This window comes from Nicotiana tomentosiformis, chromosome 12, assembly GCF_000390325.3.
Source record: "Nicotiana tomentosiformis chromosome 12, ASM39032v3, whole genome shotgun sequence".
Classification (NCBI taxonomy): Eukaryota; Viridiplantae; Streptophyta; class Magnoliopsida; order Solanales; family Solanaceae; genus Nicotiana; species Nicotiana tomentosiformis.
Genome location: NC_090823.1, coordinates 110,688,391 through 110,704,168, shown reverse-complemented (window position 1 = coordinate 110,704,168; position 15,778 = coordinate 110,688,391). Strand labels below are relative to the sequence as shown.

Sequence of the window (15,778 nt, the reverse complement as noted above, 5' to 3'; positions counted from 1 at the left end):
TATCAATCCAAAATAAGAGTCGAAGATGACTAGTTGAGTTCTGGGTCCGTTATTAAAAGGGCTGCCAACCGAGAACAGAGGTCGATCAGAGACCGATACCGGCCGTATAATGGAAATCCTACAAACTCGGTGTAATAAACGGAAATCAACTACCATGCAAATTGGAATGTGTCACGCCTAAGACGATGCTACTGCTAAGGTACGTTCTCCCTTATTCAATTATATTTCGAAACTAACCCTTGCAAGTGCTCGACCAAAGACAGGGATGGATTATTCAACTCGAAGCATTTAGGCCAGAAAGCACACGTTGTACTCTTTTTCCCTTAGACTAGTTTTTTTCCCAAATGGGTTTTTCGGCTAGGGTTTTTAACGAGGCAACCATTGATCGTGCTAACTTGGAACAATTCAACAGTATTCGAGGCCTCCTTACAATCAACCTCGAATACTGGGGGCATACTATTGTCATTGAACATATCAACGATGATTATCAAGTACGATGCAAAGAAAGTTACTTCGTTATTTCATGGCAACAAGGTCTCGACAGAAAAAATTGTAAGAGCCAAATGGTCAAACGAGCCATGCCCATGTAGTTGGCCCGAGCCTTGACACAAAACATAAACACATGTATAATGACTTACAAAGAAAAATTTCTTTTTTACCGTTATCTTATATCCAAAAAATATTCCTCTATTTCTAGATCTATTATGCGAACAAGCTTAAGGGCCGACCATTACCCCATAAATCAGGTACTGCCAACCGAAAAATCAATAAGTTCGAGCAACACTCACTCGACTATAAAGCCCAAGTGTTACACCGACTCTAGTTCGAGCAACCATTCTCACTCGGGTACTATATACGAAGCCCAAGGGCTACCCAATTTCGAGTTCGAGCAAGCACTCACTCGACTAAGAAGCCTACGGGCTACATCACTTCGAGTGCGAGCAAGCACTCACTTGATTACTAAGCTACGGGCTACTCTTATTTCGAGTTCAACTAAGCCTACGGGCTACCATTATTTCAAATTCGAGCAAACACTCACTCGACCATTAAGCCTACTTGCTACATTACTTCGAGTTAGAGCAAGCACTCACTCGACTACTAAGCCTACGGGCTACTCTTATTTCGAGTTCGAGCAATCACTCACTCGACTACTAAGCCTACGGGCTACTATTATTTCGAGTTCGAGCAAACACTCACTTGATCATTAAGCCTACGGGTTGCATTACTTCGAGTTCGAACCACTCACTCGACTACTAAGCCTACGGGCTACTCTTATATTGAGTTCTAGCAATCGCTCACTCGACCATTAAGCCTGCGGGCTACATTACTTCGGGTTCGAATCACTCACTCGACTACTAAGCCTACGGGCTACTCTCACTTTGAGTTCGAGCAAGCACTCACTCGACTAATAAGCCTACAGGCTACATCACTTCGAGTTCGAGCAAGCACTCACTCGACTACTAAGCCTACGAGCTACTATTATTTCGAGTTCGAGCAAACACTCACTCGACCATTAAGCATACGGGTTGCATTACTTCGAGTTCGAATCACTCACTCAACTACTAAGACTACCGGCTACTCTTATTTTGAGTTCGAGTAATCGCTCACTCGACCATTAAGCCTACGGGCTATATTACTTCGAGTTCGAATCACTCACTCGACTACTAAGCCTACGGGCTACTCTCACTTCGAGTTCGAGCAAGCACTCACTCGACTAATAAGCCTACGGGCTACATCACTTCGAGTTCGAGCAAGTACTCACTCGACTACTAAGCCTACATGCTACTCTGATTTCTAGTTTGAGTAATCACTCACTCGACCATTAAGCCTGCAAGCTACATTACTTCGAGATCGAATCACTCACTCGACTACAAAGCCTATGGGCTACTCTTATTTTGCGTTCGAGCAAACACTCACTCGACCATTAAGCCTACGGGCTATATTACTTCGAGTTCAAATCACTCACTCGACCATTAAACCTACGGGCTATGTTACTTTGAGTTTAAATCACTCACTCAACCATTAAATCTACGGGCTACATTACTTCGAGTTCAAATCACTCTCTCGACCTCTAAGACTACGGGCTATATTACTTCAAGTTCGAGCAATCACTCACTCGACTACTAAGACTACAGGCTACCATATTTCGAGCTTGAGCAAGCACTTACTCGATTATAAAGGCTACAAGGTCCAAATTCGATCAAATTGCCTAAAGCCTTATGAAAACCTTCATAAGGTGTGAATGAAACAAAATCTTCACAAGGCAGAGAATAAAATAGAGGCAAGTCGGGAAAAGAAAAGATCTTTATATATATACAAGAATGTTTACGATGTCCGAACAGGACCCTACACAAAAAACCAAAATGGAAACTAAGGGCTAAGTTTCTTGGTTATTTTTGGGGGCGGTCTCTTCTCTATCAGGCTCCTCCCCGCTCTCAAACCCACTCTTACTCCCATTATCATCATCATCATCATCATCGAAAGCTAAGGATTCAGTATCAACTTCGATCTCTTTAGCCCTTTTAATTTTTTCGGAGAGATCGAAACCTCGATTATGGATCTCCTCGAGGGTCTCCCTCTGAGATCGGCATTTAGCAAGTTTAGCAACCCAATGTGCTCGAGCGTTAGCGGTCTCGGCCGCCTCTCTTGCTTGTACCTGAGCAGCTTCAGCATCCGCCCGATAGACGGCCACTAATGCATCTGTATTGGTCTTTGCTTTTTCGGCGTCAGATTTGGCCTTGGCAAGTTCGGAGGCTAACCGAGCCTCGAACTCCTCTATTTTTCTTGCTTGAATCGAGCTCTTATTCTTCATGATTTGAAGTTGGTTTTCGACCGATGATAATTGGGCTCGAGTAGTTTCTTTTTTCTGCGGCAAGACGTTCCACGCCATCTTTCCATTCCATGGTCTATGCCCTTATCATATCGACCTCCTCACGAAGCTTCCCAATCACCTCAAGCTTCTGCTGCACCTGTGAGATCGAAATATTAGCCACCGTTCAAGGATCGAGCCCATGGGTTTTTACTATTATTATTACATGCTCGGTCAGGTCGATCTGGTCTTGATGAGCCTTGGCCAACTCAGCTCGGAGGTCTTTGATTTCTTCTTCCCTTTGCCCGAAGAGGAGTCTAAGGGCGTTCCTCTCCTTCGTGACCCGTCGTATTTCGGCCTCATACCGACGCATCTCAGTTCGAGACCGAGAACATGCTTCTCAATGAACCGCTGCGGCCTATGTAAGAAAAAAGAAAATAAGTTAGAGAAGAATAGAAAACATAAAAGTAATATCAACGAAGGTAGTTAAAGCTTACCCGATTCAGAGCTTGCTGCACTTCACAGAAAAGGCCCGACACATCATTAGCGCCAATAACATCCTCGACACCAGTAAACAAATCACAGAAGGGGTCCTCCCATTCATGAGATCGGTTTACCTCGAGGGCCCCCAAAGCTTGGGCTTCCCGAATCGCCCCTTCGAAAAAAGCAGGGAGAGTGGATGACTCTCCGATTACTATTTCCCCAAGCGACTCGCTTGGGGCATTCTCCTCAGTTCGGAGAACTTCAGGACCGACCCCTTCTGATATACCCACCGTTTGTTGACTTCAGTTGAAAGCATCCTCGATCTCTAATGATTCGGGGACTCTGCTCGAACCTTCCTCTAATATCTCCTCAGTCCGAGGCAGAGCTTTATAAATCACCATCGATTCAGCTTCCTTGGGGGCATCGATGGTTTCGGGCCACCAGCATGGACCCGCCGTTTTCTTCTTCTTCATCGTCGTCTTCATCCCTTAGACGCAGAACTGATTCTATGATCAAAGGGATGGTATTCTTCTTCGGCTTACGAGCCATCCTCGTCTTCGGTTTTGGATCTTCGGAAACGGAGGCTATTTTTCTCTTATTATCCTTCACTGGTTTTGGAACAAAGGCCGAAGCGTCTTCCTCGACGGACGGGGGCTTCAAAATCATATCTTTCCCAAGGCCTACATACAAGAAAATTGATTTAAGTATATGGAGAGCATCTCGTTCGAATTACCAAAGATACGAGAGAGAGAGAGAGAGAGAGAGAGAGAGAGAGAGAGAGAGAGAGGCTTACCATGATTTTTGGTCTCCCATCGGCCCTTTGACAAATCACGCCATGAGCGCTCGGCATATGTAGAGGTCAAAGCTAGACCTCGTACCCAGTACTTGAGGTCAGGAACTGCAGCGGAAATCCAAGGAACCAATGCATCACAAAAAGGGGATATCAGTGAGGAAGAAATGAAGGGGCAAAATAGTAGGGAATAATAGCAGAATTACACTTACGCTTCATGTTCCACTCCTCGAAAAATGGCATCTTTTCAGTCGGAATCAGGTCTGAAGTCTTCATTCGAATGAACCTCATATCCAGCCTCGATCCTTGTCCTTGTCTATGCTCGAAAATAGAACCTTGGTAGCTCGGCGCTGAAGTTTTATTAACCAGCCTCGAAAGAGGCGAGAGCAGTACAATCGAATTAGATGGTCGAGGGTAAAAGGCATCCCCCTGATTTTGTTCACGAAGAAACGGATCAAACTAACGATCCGCCAAAAAGAAGGATGGATCTGGCCTAGGGTTATTTGGTATTAACAGCAGAAATCAATAATAATAGGGCCGAGAGGATCTAACGTGAAAGGGTAAGTATACACGCTTAAAAACCCTTTCACGTGAGTGGTGATATCTTCTTGAGGAGACGGGATTACCACTTCTTTGTTCTTCCAATTGCAATTTTTCTTTAGCTGTTCGAGGTGCCCCTCGGTTATCGAACACATATACCTCGATACTGGCTCACATCGGCCGGGAACCGACGAGCCTTTGACTAACTTAAAATCAGAGGTAAGAACACACGCCCCAGGAACGCACTCCTCAGGCCGTGGCTCCACCGGTGTTTTGTCGGCGTCGGGCTATGAAGAAGAAGCTTTTTCTTTCTGAGGAATAGTTTTTGATGTTTTCGCCATTTTGGATTTAAAGATCGAAAATAGAAGGAGGTAACAAAGATTTGGTATTTTTGAAGAGAGATTTTGCAGTGAAAAATCATAGATTTACAGATAAATTCAGAAGATGCAAGAAAGAACTTTATAAAATTTGGGGATTGGAGATGCAAAAGTGATAAATGGTAAAGTAAGGAGCTATTTATAGATTAAGCAACACCGGTTCAGTATCAACATTGGCCGGCCGTCGTCTGACACGCATTAAATGCCTTGAAAAAATAAACTGACGGGACAAACTATTACGTACATCATGATCGAGCCCGATGTAAACGTCAGCTTATATCTGATCGAGCCGTTGAGAAATCATATCGTTTCTCGTCACATTCTTCCCAATAAACAAGGGGACTATCTGTATACGGTCGAAACTGATTTCGGCCTTCGTAGGTCTGATCGAGATGGGAATATAATGGACCGAAGAAAGTCTTCATAATATCGAGATGGGATCCGAAGAAGGCACAAACGAGCTTCAAATTTCAGGAACAGGTCAAATACCGAGCTCGAAGTCATTATCGAGCTCGAGTCCTTATCGAACTATGATGAGATATGATGAAATCGAGCTTAAGGGCCAGAGGCCAACCAATACCGAGCCCAAGTCATTACAGGACCCCGAGTCGGCATCAAGCTCAAATTCGCATCGAGCTCTAAAACTGGAAACCGACCAATGCTGAGTCCGATCAAGATAGAACTCATAGACAAGAGCCGTTGCAGCCGCATTAAGAGAGAGAATCTCGGCGGGAATTAGGAAAAAACTGATTTATCACGGGTTTCCCACTATATATTTTTAATTATATCTAAAGTAGGATCCCCCACTATAAAGGGGATGACTATATTCCTGTAAAGCATCAAGTTTTGCATACATTGTAACTGAGATATTATATACTCTCATATTGAAGAGTTATCATTTTTTAAGTTTCATAGATTGATTCATCTTGTTTAATCCATAAATCATCCTCTTTTCAACTTTGCTTATTTTTTTTTCTCTACAGTTAGCATTCAATATTTCTATTTACTTTCACGATTTGTGTCAAGTTATACCACATACCTTTAAAACTACGTACAAATTCAACTCAATGCGTTATTCAGACAAACACACCTCACTAAATTATTGACGAAATAATGATTAGCAGCAGATAACAAGAGTTGCAACTAATTATGTTAGATCACACGTGTAAAATAACTGTTTCTCCTATATCTGCAATAATTTGATCTCAAGTCCCAACTTAAAGTGTAAGTATTAATCAATTTGCTAATATTGTTATCAATATTTAAAAAAGAATCTGAAAAAATATTCTTAAATCTCCAATAAAACACTAGAAATCATTTTAATTTTTTAAAGGTATATTTTTCGTATCAAAGAAAGAAAAGGAAAATGAGATGCACAAAAGTCATGTTTTCAATGAATTCACAGGCTCAAGCCGAGTGATGGTCGACTGCCGACCAGGCAAAGTTGGCATATGGACCCTACCACAAATAATTTTGGATATTTCGTCTGTGGCTTGTTATTTCAAAAAGAAATTTTTATAATACGTCAGAGAGCCAAATATATCTCTCTACTTTCAAAATGGTCTAAGAATATCATTCGTTATACTATTGGGTTATTTATAACCTTGCAGTCATACTTTGGGTTCAAATATACCCCACATTTAAACGGAGGGACACGTGTCATCGTTCTGTTAGTCAATTCTAAATATCTTCTAATTAATTAAAAATACCCATTAATCATACTCGAAAAGCAATTTTTAAAACAATTTTTTTTTTATAAAAACTGGAAAAAACTGAAATTATTTTTAATAAAAACTGAAAAAAACGAAAATATTTTTTTTTCCAGTTTTTACAAAAAACCTGCTTTAGAAAAAACTGAAAAATATTTTCTAAAACAATATTTTTGAAAAAACTGAAAATTAATTTTCTGAAGCAATTGTTTTTCTAAAAACTGAATTTTTTTTGTAAAAACTGAAATTCTTTTTACTAAAAACTGAAAAAAAATGAAAATATTTTTTATCCTGGAGGTAATTAATTAGGAGATATTTAGAATTGACCAACAGGACGATGACACGTGTCCCTCCGTTTAAATGAGGGGTATATTTGAACCCAAAGTATGACTGCAGGAGTATAAATAACTCAATAGTATAACGAGGAGTATTCTTAGATCATTTTCGAAAGTAGATGAATATATTTGGCCATTTGCCGTTTATAATATTACTTTTTTTTTCTGGAGGAAGCTCATTCAAGAATTGAATGGTATCTTATTAATGGCTTGTGTTTATTGTAGCAAAATTATAAAACTAAAGTTTGTAACTAAAAATTATATATATTATTGTTTCTATATTTCACATCGAGTGAAAATCGTTAGAAATTACGACTAAGCGCCACATAAGATGACGTTATCAAATAAAGGATGAGATGAACACCGCCACACTGTCAACATTTTAAATGAGATTGCTGAAACTTTCAAAAGGTAAAAAATGACACTCAATTCATATAATTATAATAAAGTTTTTTTTAATTCAACAATCAAAAATTACACAATAGTATTGTATAAAAAGTGAAAATCCATACTCTTCTTTTATGATAATAACATGTTGAATTCGTGAGAATCAACAGAACATTAAGAGTAAAATTTAATAGTGTTAAATTCAGAATAAAATAGTCGCACATATTATGTCATGACCCTTATTTCTCACACGGATAATAAATCAGTTTTGCAAATCTTTAATTCTTTGTGATCAATTGCTATTTGCTTTACTTCTAGCAGTTAGTTGTAGTTCATAATCATTCCTAATGAAAATATTGATCATCCTGAGTAGCATTTAAGCTAGAAATTACTAGAACATCGTTTAATTTAATTCCTGTGAAGACGATAACTTTCTATACTATCTTTGCAATAGCACAATCTTATTTTATAGTGTGACGCGCACTCGTCAAATTTTGTAGATGTTACCGTGGACCAAAACCGGGTCACCCGCGTGATAGGCTGGAATACTCACCACTAGGGGTATTCATGGTTCGGTTTGAGTCAATTTTTTCCTAAAAAGAAACCAAACCAAATAAGTCGGTTTTTCAAATATTGGAACCAAACCAAAACCAATGAAGTCGGTTTTTATCGATTTGATTTTTGTCGATTTTTCGGGTTTTCGGTTATTTATCAATTTTTTCTTAAATATGAGGCATACATTACCAAACGCATATTCCGGCAACTACATTTTCAACGTAACGCTATCAAACTAAATGCTCTTTGAGAAATCTATCATTTACCAAGATATATTGATGATAATTGACTCAATTAGTGATGAATAATTTAAGTACTCAACTAAAAATCAGTTATTTTTAACATGAAATAAATTCTTGTACTTAGCAAAAGAAAACTACCAATCAAACTAGAAGGCAAAGAATTAGATTATTATAATAGCCAAAAACTAGACTAAAAATACAAATGACTAATATGTAATATAAAATTTCAGAAACTTTATATAAAAATATACATTTATATAAGTGTAATAATAAATTTAAATAGCTACTTTTATAGTCGATTTGGTTCGGGCTTTTTCGGTTATATTTTTATTAAAACCAAAACAAAACCAAATTTGATCGGTTTTTAAAATTTAAAACCAAAACAAAACCAAATTTGATCGGTTTTTAAAATTTAAAACCAAAACTAAACCAAACCTAAAAAGTATCAGTTTTTTAGTCGATTTGGTTCGGTTTTCGGTTTTGTTTGATTTTTCAAATTTTTATGAACACCCCTACTCACCGCTATACTAACCAATTTTTGTAGCCGTCGCGGTTTCCTAAACTGAACTATTAAACGAAGTGTTCTTTTATGGCTTGTTTTTATTGCAGTGTTAATATGAAGTCCGACCCCATAAATTTTACAGTATAATAAGTTTAATGTTAATAATCTTAAAAGTTGAACCCGTTATATTTAAATTTGAATCCGCTAGTGGTTCCATTGTCACGACCCGAAATATTTCACCGACGGGACCGTGATGACGCCTAACATTTCACTTGCCAGGCAAGCCAACGTTAGAGAATCATTAAAATAATTCCTTATTTTCATTCATTAAGTAGCAATAATTAACTAAAATAAAATATAATAAGTGCAGAATATCATAAAAACTGTATTAATTACTACCACCCGGATCTGTAGTCACAATTCACGAGCATTCTAGAATTTACTACAAGTACTAGTATGAAAGAAATACAACTGTCTGAATAAAAGAAATAGTAGAACAGAAATGATAGACGAGGACTTCAAGGTCTGTGGACGCCGACAGATCTACCTTGAGTCTCCGGACAGCGGACCAATAGCAAATTTTCGATCAACCAGAGCCGGTATCAAAATCTGCACAGAAAGTGCAGAGTGCAGCATCAGTACAACCGACCCCATGTACTCGTAAGTGTCGAGCCTAACCTCGATGAAGTAGTGACGAGGCTAAGGCAAGGCACCTACAATCAACATGTACAATTTAACAGTGTATACATAAATAACAGGAATGAAGAACTAAACAGGAAATGTCGTAAGGGGAAACATATTCAGGGGAATACAAGATAAAGAACTACAACAGAATGATCACCGGAGCAGTCAATATACCATGAATCAACAGGAATAGTGAATATAGTAAGGAAAAATGTACGACATCACCCTTCGTGCTTTTACTCTCAATCTCACCATAAAATTAATAGAAACGGCACGGTATCACCCTTCGTGCTTTTACTCTCATATCATGGCACATCATTACCCTTCGTGCATTAACACTCACAATATGGCACGACATCACCCTTCGTGCATTAACACTCACAATATAGCACGACATCACCCTTCGTGCATTAATACTCACAATATGGTACGACATCACCCTTCATGCATTAATACTCACAATATGGCACGACATCACCCTTCGTGCATTAACACTCACAATATAGCACGGCATCACCCTTCGTGCATTAACACTCTCCCTTACCATAATGCAATGCATAAATAACATCAGGGAGATAGAATAACAAGTACAAACCGTACTTCAACATTTGGTTTCATAATATCAATCTCAACTTGAAATAAAAACTCAATTATCACCAAAAAATCCGTAAACATAATAAGAACGATAATTTGGATAACACTAGTATAACACGTTATAATTTGGCATAGGAATGAGAAAATGTCAGAAAAACAGAGAAACGTGAAAAAACAGGTAAATTGGCGGCGCATAGGTACTCGTCACCTCACATATACGCCGCTCACATGAATTTCACTTAGCAATTAATCTAAGGTTCCTAATTCCCTCAAGTCAGGGTTAGACACAATACTTACCTCGCTCCGAAATCCACTTAATCCTCAATCACAGCTTTTCCTTTGGAATTCACCTCCAAACCACTCGTATCTATTCAAAAATGACTCAATAATATCAAATATTGCTAAAGGAATCAATTATATTGCATAAATTAAATTTTCCAAATTTTTTTCCAAAAAGTAAAAATATCAACCCCGGGCCCGCTTAGTCAAAACCCGAGGTTCGGACTAAAATCCTTTTACCCATTCACCCCCGAGCCAGAATATGTAATTAGTTTTGGAATCCGACCTCAAATTGAGGTCTAAATTTCGAAATTCCTATTTTCTACCCTAACCCCTAATTCTACCATAAAAACTCTAGATTTTTGGTTGATAATTCAAGGAATGTAATGGGTAATTGAAAGAAAATGGTTTAGAATCACTTACCAACATTTTGGGAAAAAAAATAACTCTTGAAAATCGCCTCTACCATTTTGGTTCTTGAAAAATATTGAAGAAATGACTTAAACCCATGTTTGATTTTGTTTTATGCACTAGGTGACAGTGTGCATCGCGTTCGCGTGGCCACTGTCGCGAACGCGAAGGGTACTGGCTGCCAAGCCTTCGCGTTCGCGAGACGTTGCTCGCGTTCGCGATGATTACGCTCCCCTGGCCTTCGCGTTCGCGAGACGTTACTCGCGTTCGCAATGAAAGAATGACCAACCCTCCCCCAGGTCCCCAAGTGCTTGCATTCGCGAAGGGTAAATCCCCCATCACTTCGCGTTCGCGACCAGACCTTTGCGTTCGCGAAGAAGGATTCTCAGCCTCACCGGATTACTCTTCGCGTTCGCGAGAGTACCTTCGCGAACGCGAAGAAGGACATGCCAGAACAGAGATTCTACAGAAAACTATATTTTCAAAGTCCAAAACATCCTGTGGCCTATCCGAAACTCACCCGAGCCCTCGGGGCTCCAAACCAAACATGCACACAAGTCTAAAAATATCATACGAATTTGCTCGCGCGATCAAATCGCCAAAATAACACCTAGAACTCTAAATTTAGCACCAATTCAAATGAAATTCTCAAGAACACTTTAAAATTCATAACTTCTCAAGTGATTTAAATTGTTCGAAAAGAAAAAACGTGCTTTGCAGCAGCAAAAATAATTTTTTGTTGTTAGAGAAAGCTACAAATTCCTTTTTCTTAGAAAGAAGGATATGCAAAAAATTAATTGTTTAAAGATAAAATAATACTTATCAAAATTTTATATTTATCAAACTAGCTCTCATTAATTTAACCTTTGTATCTCTCAAATACAAATATAAACTTTTTCTTCTCTTCTCTTTTTGGATTTAACTATATTTATATTAATTAAAAACCTTCACATATTTTTTAATTTTATGTTTTAAATTTTAATAAATAAAAACAAAAACTTACTTATTCTCATTCATAAAAATATTTAAAATTATTTCTCTAATGAAATAACATAATTGTAAAATAAACTTTAATATTGTTCTTTTAGTAAATTGATGATCAAAAGAGCACTTTTCTAATGAATTGGTTGAATATAAATAATTTTTCTCCAAAAAATACATAAATGATTTTTCACTTATTTTTAGACACAATTCTCAAAATTATCCGTTTTTAAAAATTTGGCCAAACTAAATCGATCTTAGTCAAACACAATAATTTTTTCACTTATTTTAGACGCAATTATTAGTTACTTGCTTAGTTCCAATTTATATGGTGTTGCTTGATTCGACAAGCCTTTTAAGGAAACAAATAAGTAGACTTTTAAATTTTCTTGTCTTAAACAAACAATAGATACTTATGTGGTCGTAAAAAAAGGTATGACACATAAAACGAGACAAAAGAAGTAGTATACCTCTGATTGGCTACTGAACTTGGCAGGTGAAAAAACAGCACATTGCAGTATATTTGGCCTGGGTAAAATAAGATGTCTTTTCCAAAAGGAGTAATATTACAGTAAATCTTCGAAATATTATGTGGTAAGTTCTGAAAAGGGAACTACGAAAAGAGCCAAAAAGGGTTAATGTCGTTGGGCAAAACAAGCCACAGAGTGATCCACGTGATAGCAGATGAGCTGGCGAACAATTATTGGCTGTTGGACTGTCCATCTTGTACGGAACGAATTAAAAAATCATACGGACAATCTATTTGAAACTCTGCCGCAGCCAGGAAAGGAAAGGGCAAGGGTTTGTCCAATCAAGTGTGCTAACCTTTATTTGACATCCTTTCTCATTTATGTTGTAATTTCCCATCGGAATTTATGCCTAGTATTTTCAAGGGAGGATACATATTCCCTTCGGCTCAATTTATGTGATGATATTTAGCAAAAAAAATTATAAAATTTATTAGTCTAAAATAATAATAAAAATTTATATGGTTAGAAATCATAAAGTTGAATGGTTACGAAATACAAAAAAATATAATTTTTTTGGGTCATAACTAAAAGAAAAATAATGTCAGATAAATCAAAATAAGAAAGTATTCAACTAGTACTAAAAAGGTTAATTATGTAAAGAATTTTTATACTATCAAATCATATATCAATTCATACTTAAAAGTTAAATTTTTGGGGGCTTTGTTCCTCCATAAACTTGTCCGAAGCTAAATACGTAATATCTAATTTGAGATGCCATGTGGCACAAAAAGTGTGATTTACTTATCCTGTGATGAATAAAAATATTAACGTATAGTATTTTCTTCGTTCCAATTTATGTGATATTTTTTATTATAATAAATTTTAAAAAATAAATTTATATATTTAATAATAGTTTAACTTTAATATGCTAATTTTATTTTTAATAGGATATTTTATAGCTACACAAATATATTTGACTTACTTTAGACCATAAATTTTAAAATTAAATTCAGTAATCAATCAAACACCGTTACATAAATTGGGAATGAGAGTAATATTTTACAGCTTTCTTTCACCGAAATTTTCTTCTTACCCTACTTATTTTTATTTTATATTTTTCCTTAAATATTTATATCTTTAACCGTTTTTTTTTCTTTCTCTCTTCTTGCCATGAGTGCTCACCGGAGCCGCCGTAGATTCGTCACAAACACAGAACAGAGGAGAGGGGTTTCCATTTGACCCATAATAAGAGCCTATCTACGTTTCTTATCTTTTGTTTTCATTCTGTTTGTTAAAGTTTTTGTTCTGATTTTATTTGTTTTTCATCGTAAAAGAGGTAGATTGATTTTTTGACTCTTTATAAACTTGTTTTTAGTTTTATAACTCTACATTTTTATTTTTATTTTTACACATGAGAGATTTTCTTTTACACGTAAGAGATCTATCTTTTACACATAAGAGATCTAAAAAGGTCATTTTTTTAAATTCAAAATTGTAAAGGGGCATGATGTACAAATAACACATTAAAAAATAGGAATGTGTCAAAATGAATTTCGAAATAACTTAGGAGAGTAAAATATACATTAAGCATATTTAAAACGATAATGTATATTTGTTTATTGAAAGTGTAAATTTAGAGGTTGAAAATGAAGACAGAGTGACTAGTATATCAATTAATGAAGAATGACGATAATATCACAAACTAAATATCATGTGCAAAGTTTTAAACGGCAAACGCCAAATATATCTATATACTATCATAAAAGGTTTAATTATACCCTTTGTTATATTTTGGATAATATACCTCTGCCTTAATACTATTGGTCAAATATACCCTTTTTCTATTAAGTTTGTCCAAGGTGGACATCCAATCATACGTGGCATTGATATTTGATGAGGTGGATGTCACATGTCATGCCACCTCAGTGCCCCTAATCCATATATAAAAGACTAAAATTTTGTAACGATCTGGTTGGTCGTTTTAAGTATTAAAACTCTGTTCTCCCATTTACTACTCAATTTATGTTTTACAGTTGTTATGTGACTTGCCAAGGTGATTGGTTCGGGTCCGGTGAGTTTTTGGAATAAATTGTAATACTTAGTTCCAAGGTTTAAAATTTAAGTTGAAAAGGTTGACCGGATATTGAATTATGTATAAATGACCCCGGAATAGAGTTCTGATGATTGCAATATCTCATTATGGTAATTTTGGAAATTGAAATAGGTCCGTTATGTTATTTATGACATGCGTGCAAAATTTGAGGTCAATCGGACTTGATTTGATAGGTTTCGACATCGAATGTAGAAGTCGAAATTTCTTAGTTTCATTAAGCTTGAATTGGGGGACGATTCGTATTTTTAGTGTTGTTTGATGTGATTTGAGGATTCGACTAAGTTCATATGATGTTTTAGGACTTGTTAGTGTATTTGGTTGAGGTCCCAGGGGTCTCGGGTGAGTTTCGGAGGGTTGACGGATTAGTTTTTGAACTTGGAGCTTTGCTGAAATTTTTCTGATGCAATATGTGGTTTCCTTCATCGCGTTCACGGTTGGTTGAACGCGTTCGCGTAGAAGGCATTTGAGGCAGAGAACACTTAGTACTTCGCGAACACGAAGTAGATACCGCGTTCGCGAAGGTGGAATTCGGGCGGAACGAAATTTGTTCTTCGCGAACGCGAGGTAGTGGCCGCGTTCGCGAAAAAGGAATCGCTCGGCAGAGAGTTTAAGTTCTGAATTTTCCATTTTTGATGAATTGGAGCTCGGGAAGAGGCAATTTTCATGAGATTTTCAAGTAAAACAACGAGGTAAGCGTTCTTAACTCAATATTGGTCAAATTACCCGAATCCATGGTTGTTTTTAACATTTAATTGGTGATTTAAGTTGGAAAATTTAGAAAATCCTCTTGGTTTAATTTGAAGATTTGAGGGTCGAGTTGATGTCGGAATTTGGTAAAATTTATATGGTTGGACTCGTGGTTGAATGGACTTTCATATTTGGTAACTTTTGTCGGGTTCCGAGACGTGGGCCTCACGGGCGATTTTTGAGTTAAATTTCGAATTTTATTGGAAAATTAGTATTTTCATATGGAAATAATTCCAATGATTTATATTGACTGAATTGAATTAATCGTGACTAGATTCAAGATGTTCGGAGATCGATTCATGAGGCAAGACATAACGGAGTAAAGAATTACACGGTTTGAGATAAGTAACAATTTTAAACTTGGTTATGAGTGTATGAATCCCCGAATTTGGTGTTATATCAATTGTTTGAAGGTGACGCATATGCTAGGTGACGAGCGTGTGGACGTGCACCATAGAAATTGTGACTTAAATAAATTATGTGAAGTTATAAATTTAAAAAATCATGTTATTATCCGAATATTCTCCACGTGTTAGGAAATTGAGTTGAGACTCTTATTAAAAATCATGTTTAGGCTACGTACCGATATTTTGGGACTCCTAGGGTTGTGTTACTGTTGAATTTAATTTTTTTTTTTAAAAAAATATATTTTATACTCAGTCATGTTCATCTATTATGAGGATATTTATAGAATCGGGGTTGTCCGCGTGCAGTAGGCCATATTGGCTTTATATATATTATTATTATATAAAACGGGGATGCCCGACTGC

The 15,778-nt window shown here is 36.8% G+C and overlaps 1 protein-coding gene across 1 annotated transcript; it reads right to left on the bottom strand.

Annotated features, from left to right (window-relative positions):
* Positions 1-2,377: 2,377 nt before the first annotated feature.
* Positions 2,378-2,890, bottom strand: LOC138903216 (uncharacterized). The gene has a single exon (XM_070191148.1). It carries the CDS (start codon positions 2,888-2,890, stop codon positions 2,378-2,380), a length of 513 nt encoding a protein of 170 aa, XP_070047249.1.
* Between the last annotated feature and the right edge of the window lie 12,888 nt (positions 2,891-15,778).

Coding starts and splice junctions, on each gene's coding strand:
- LOC138903216 (XM_070191148.1), bottom strand. CDS start 2,890: ATGGCGTGGAACGTCTTGCCGCAGAAAAAAGAAACTACTCGAGCCCAA.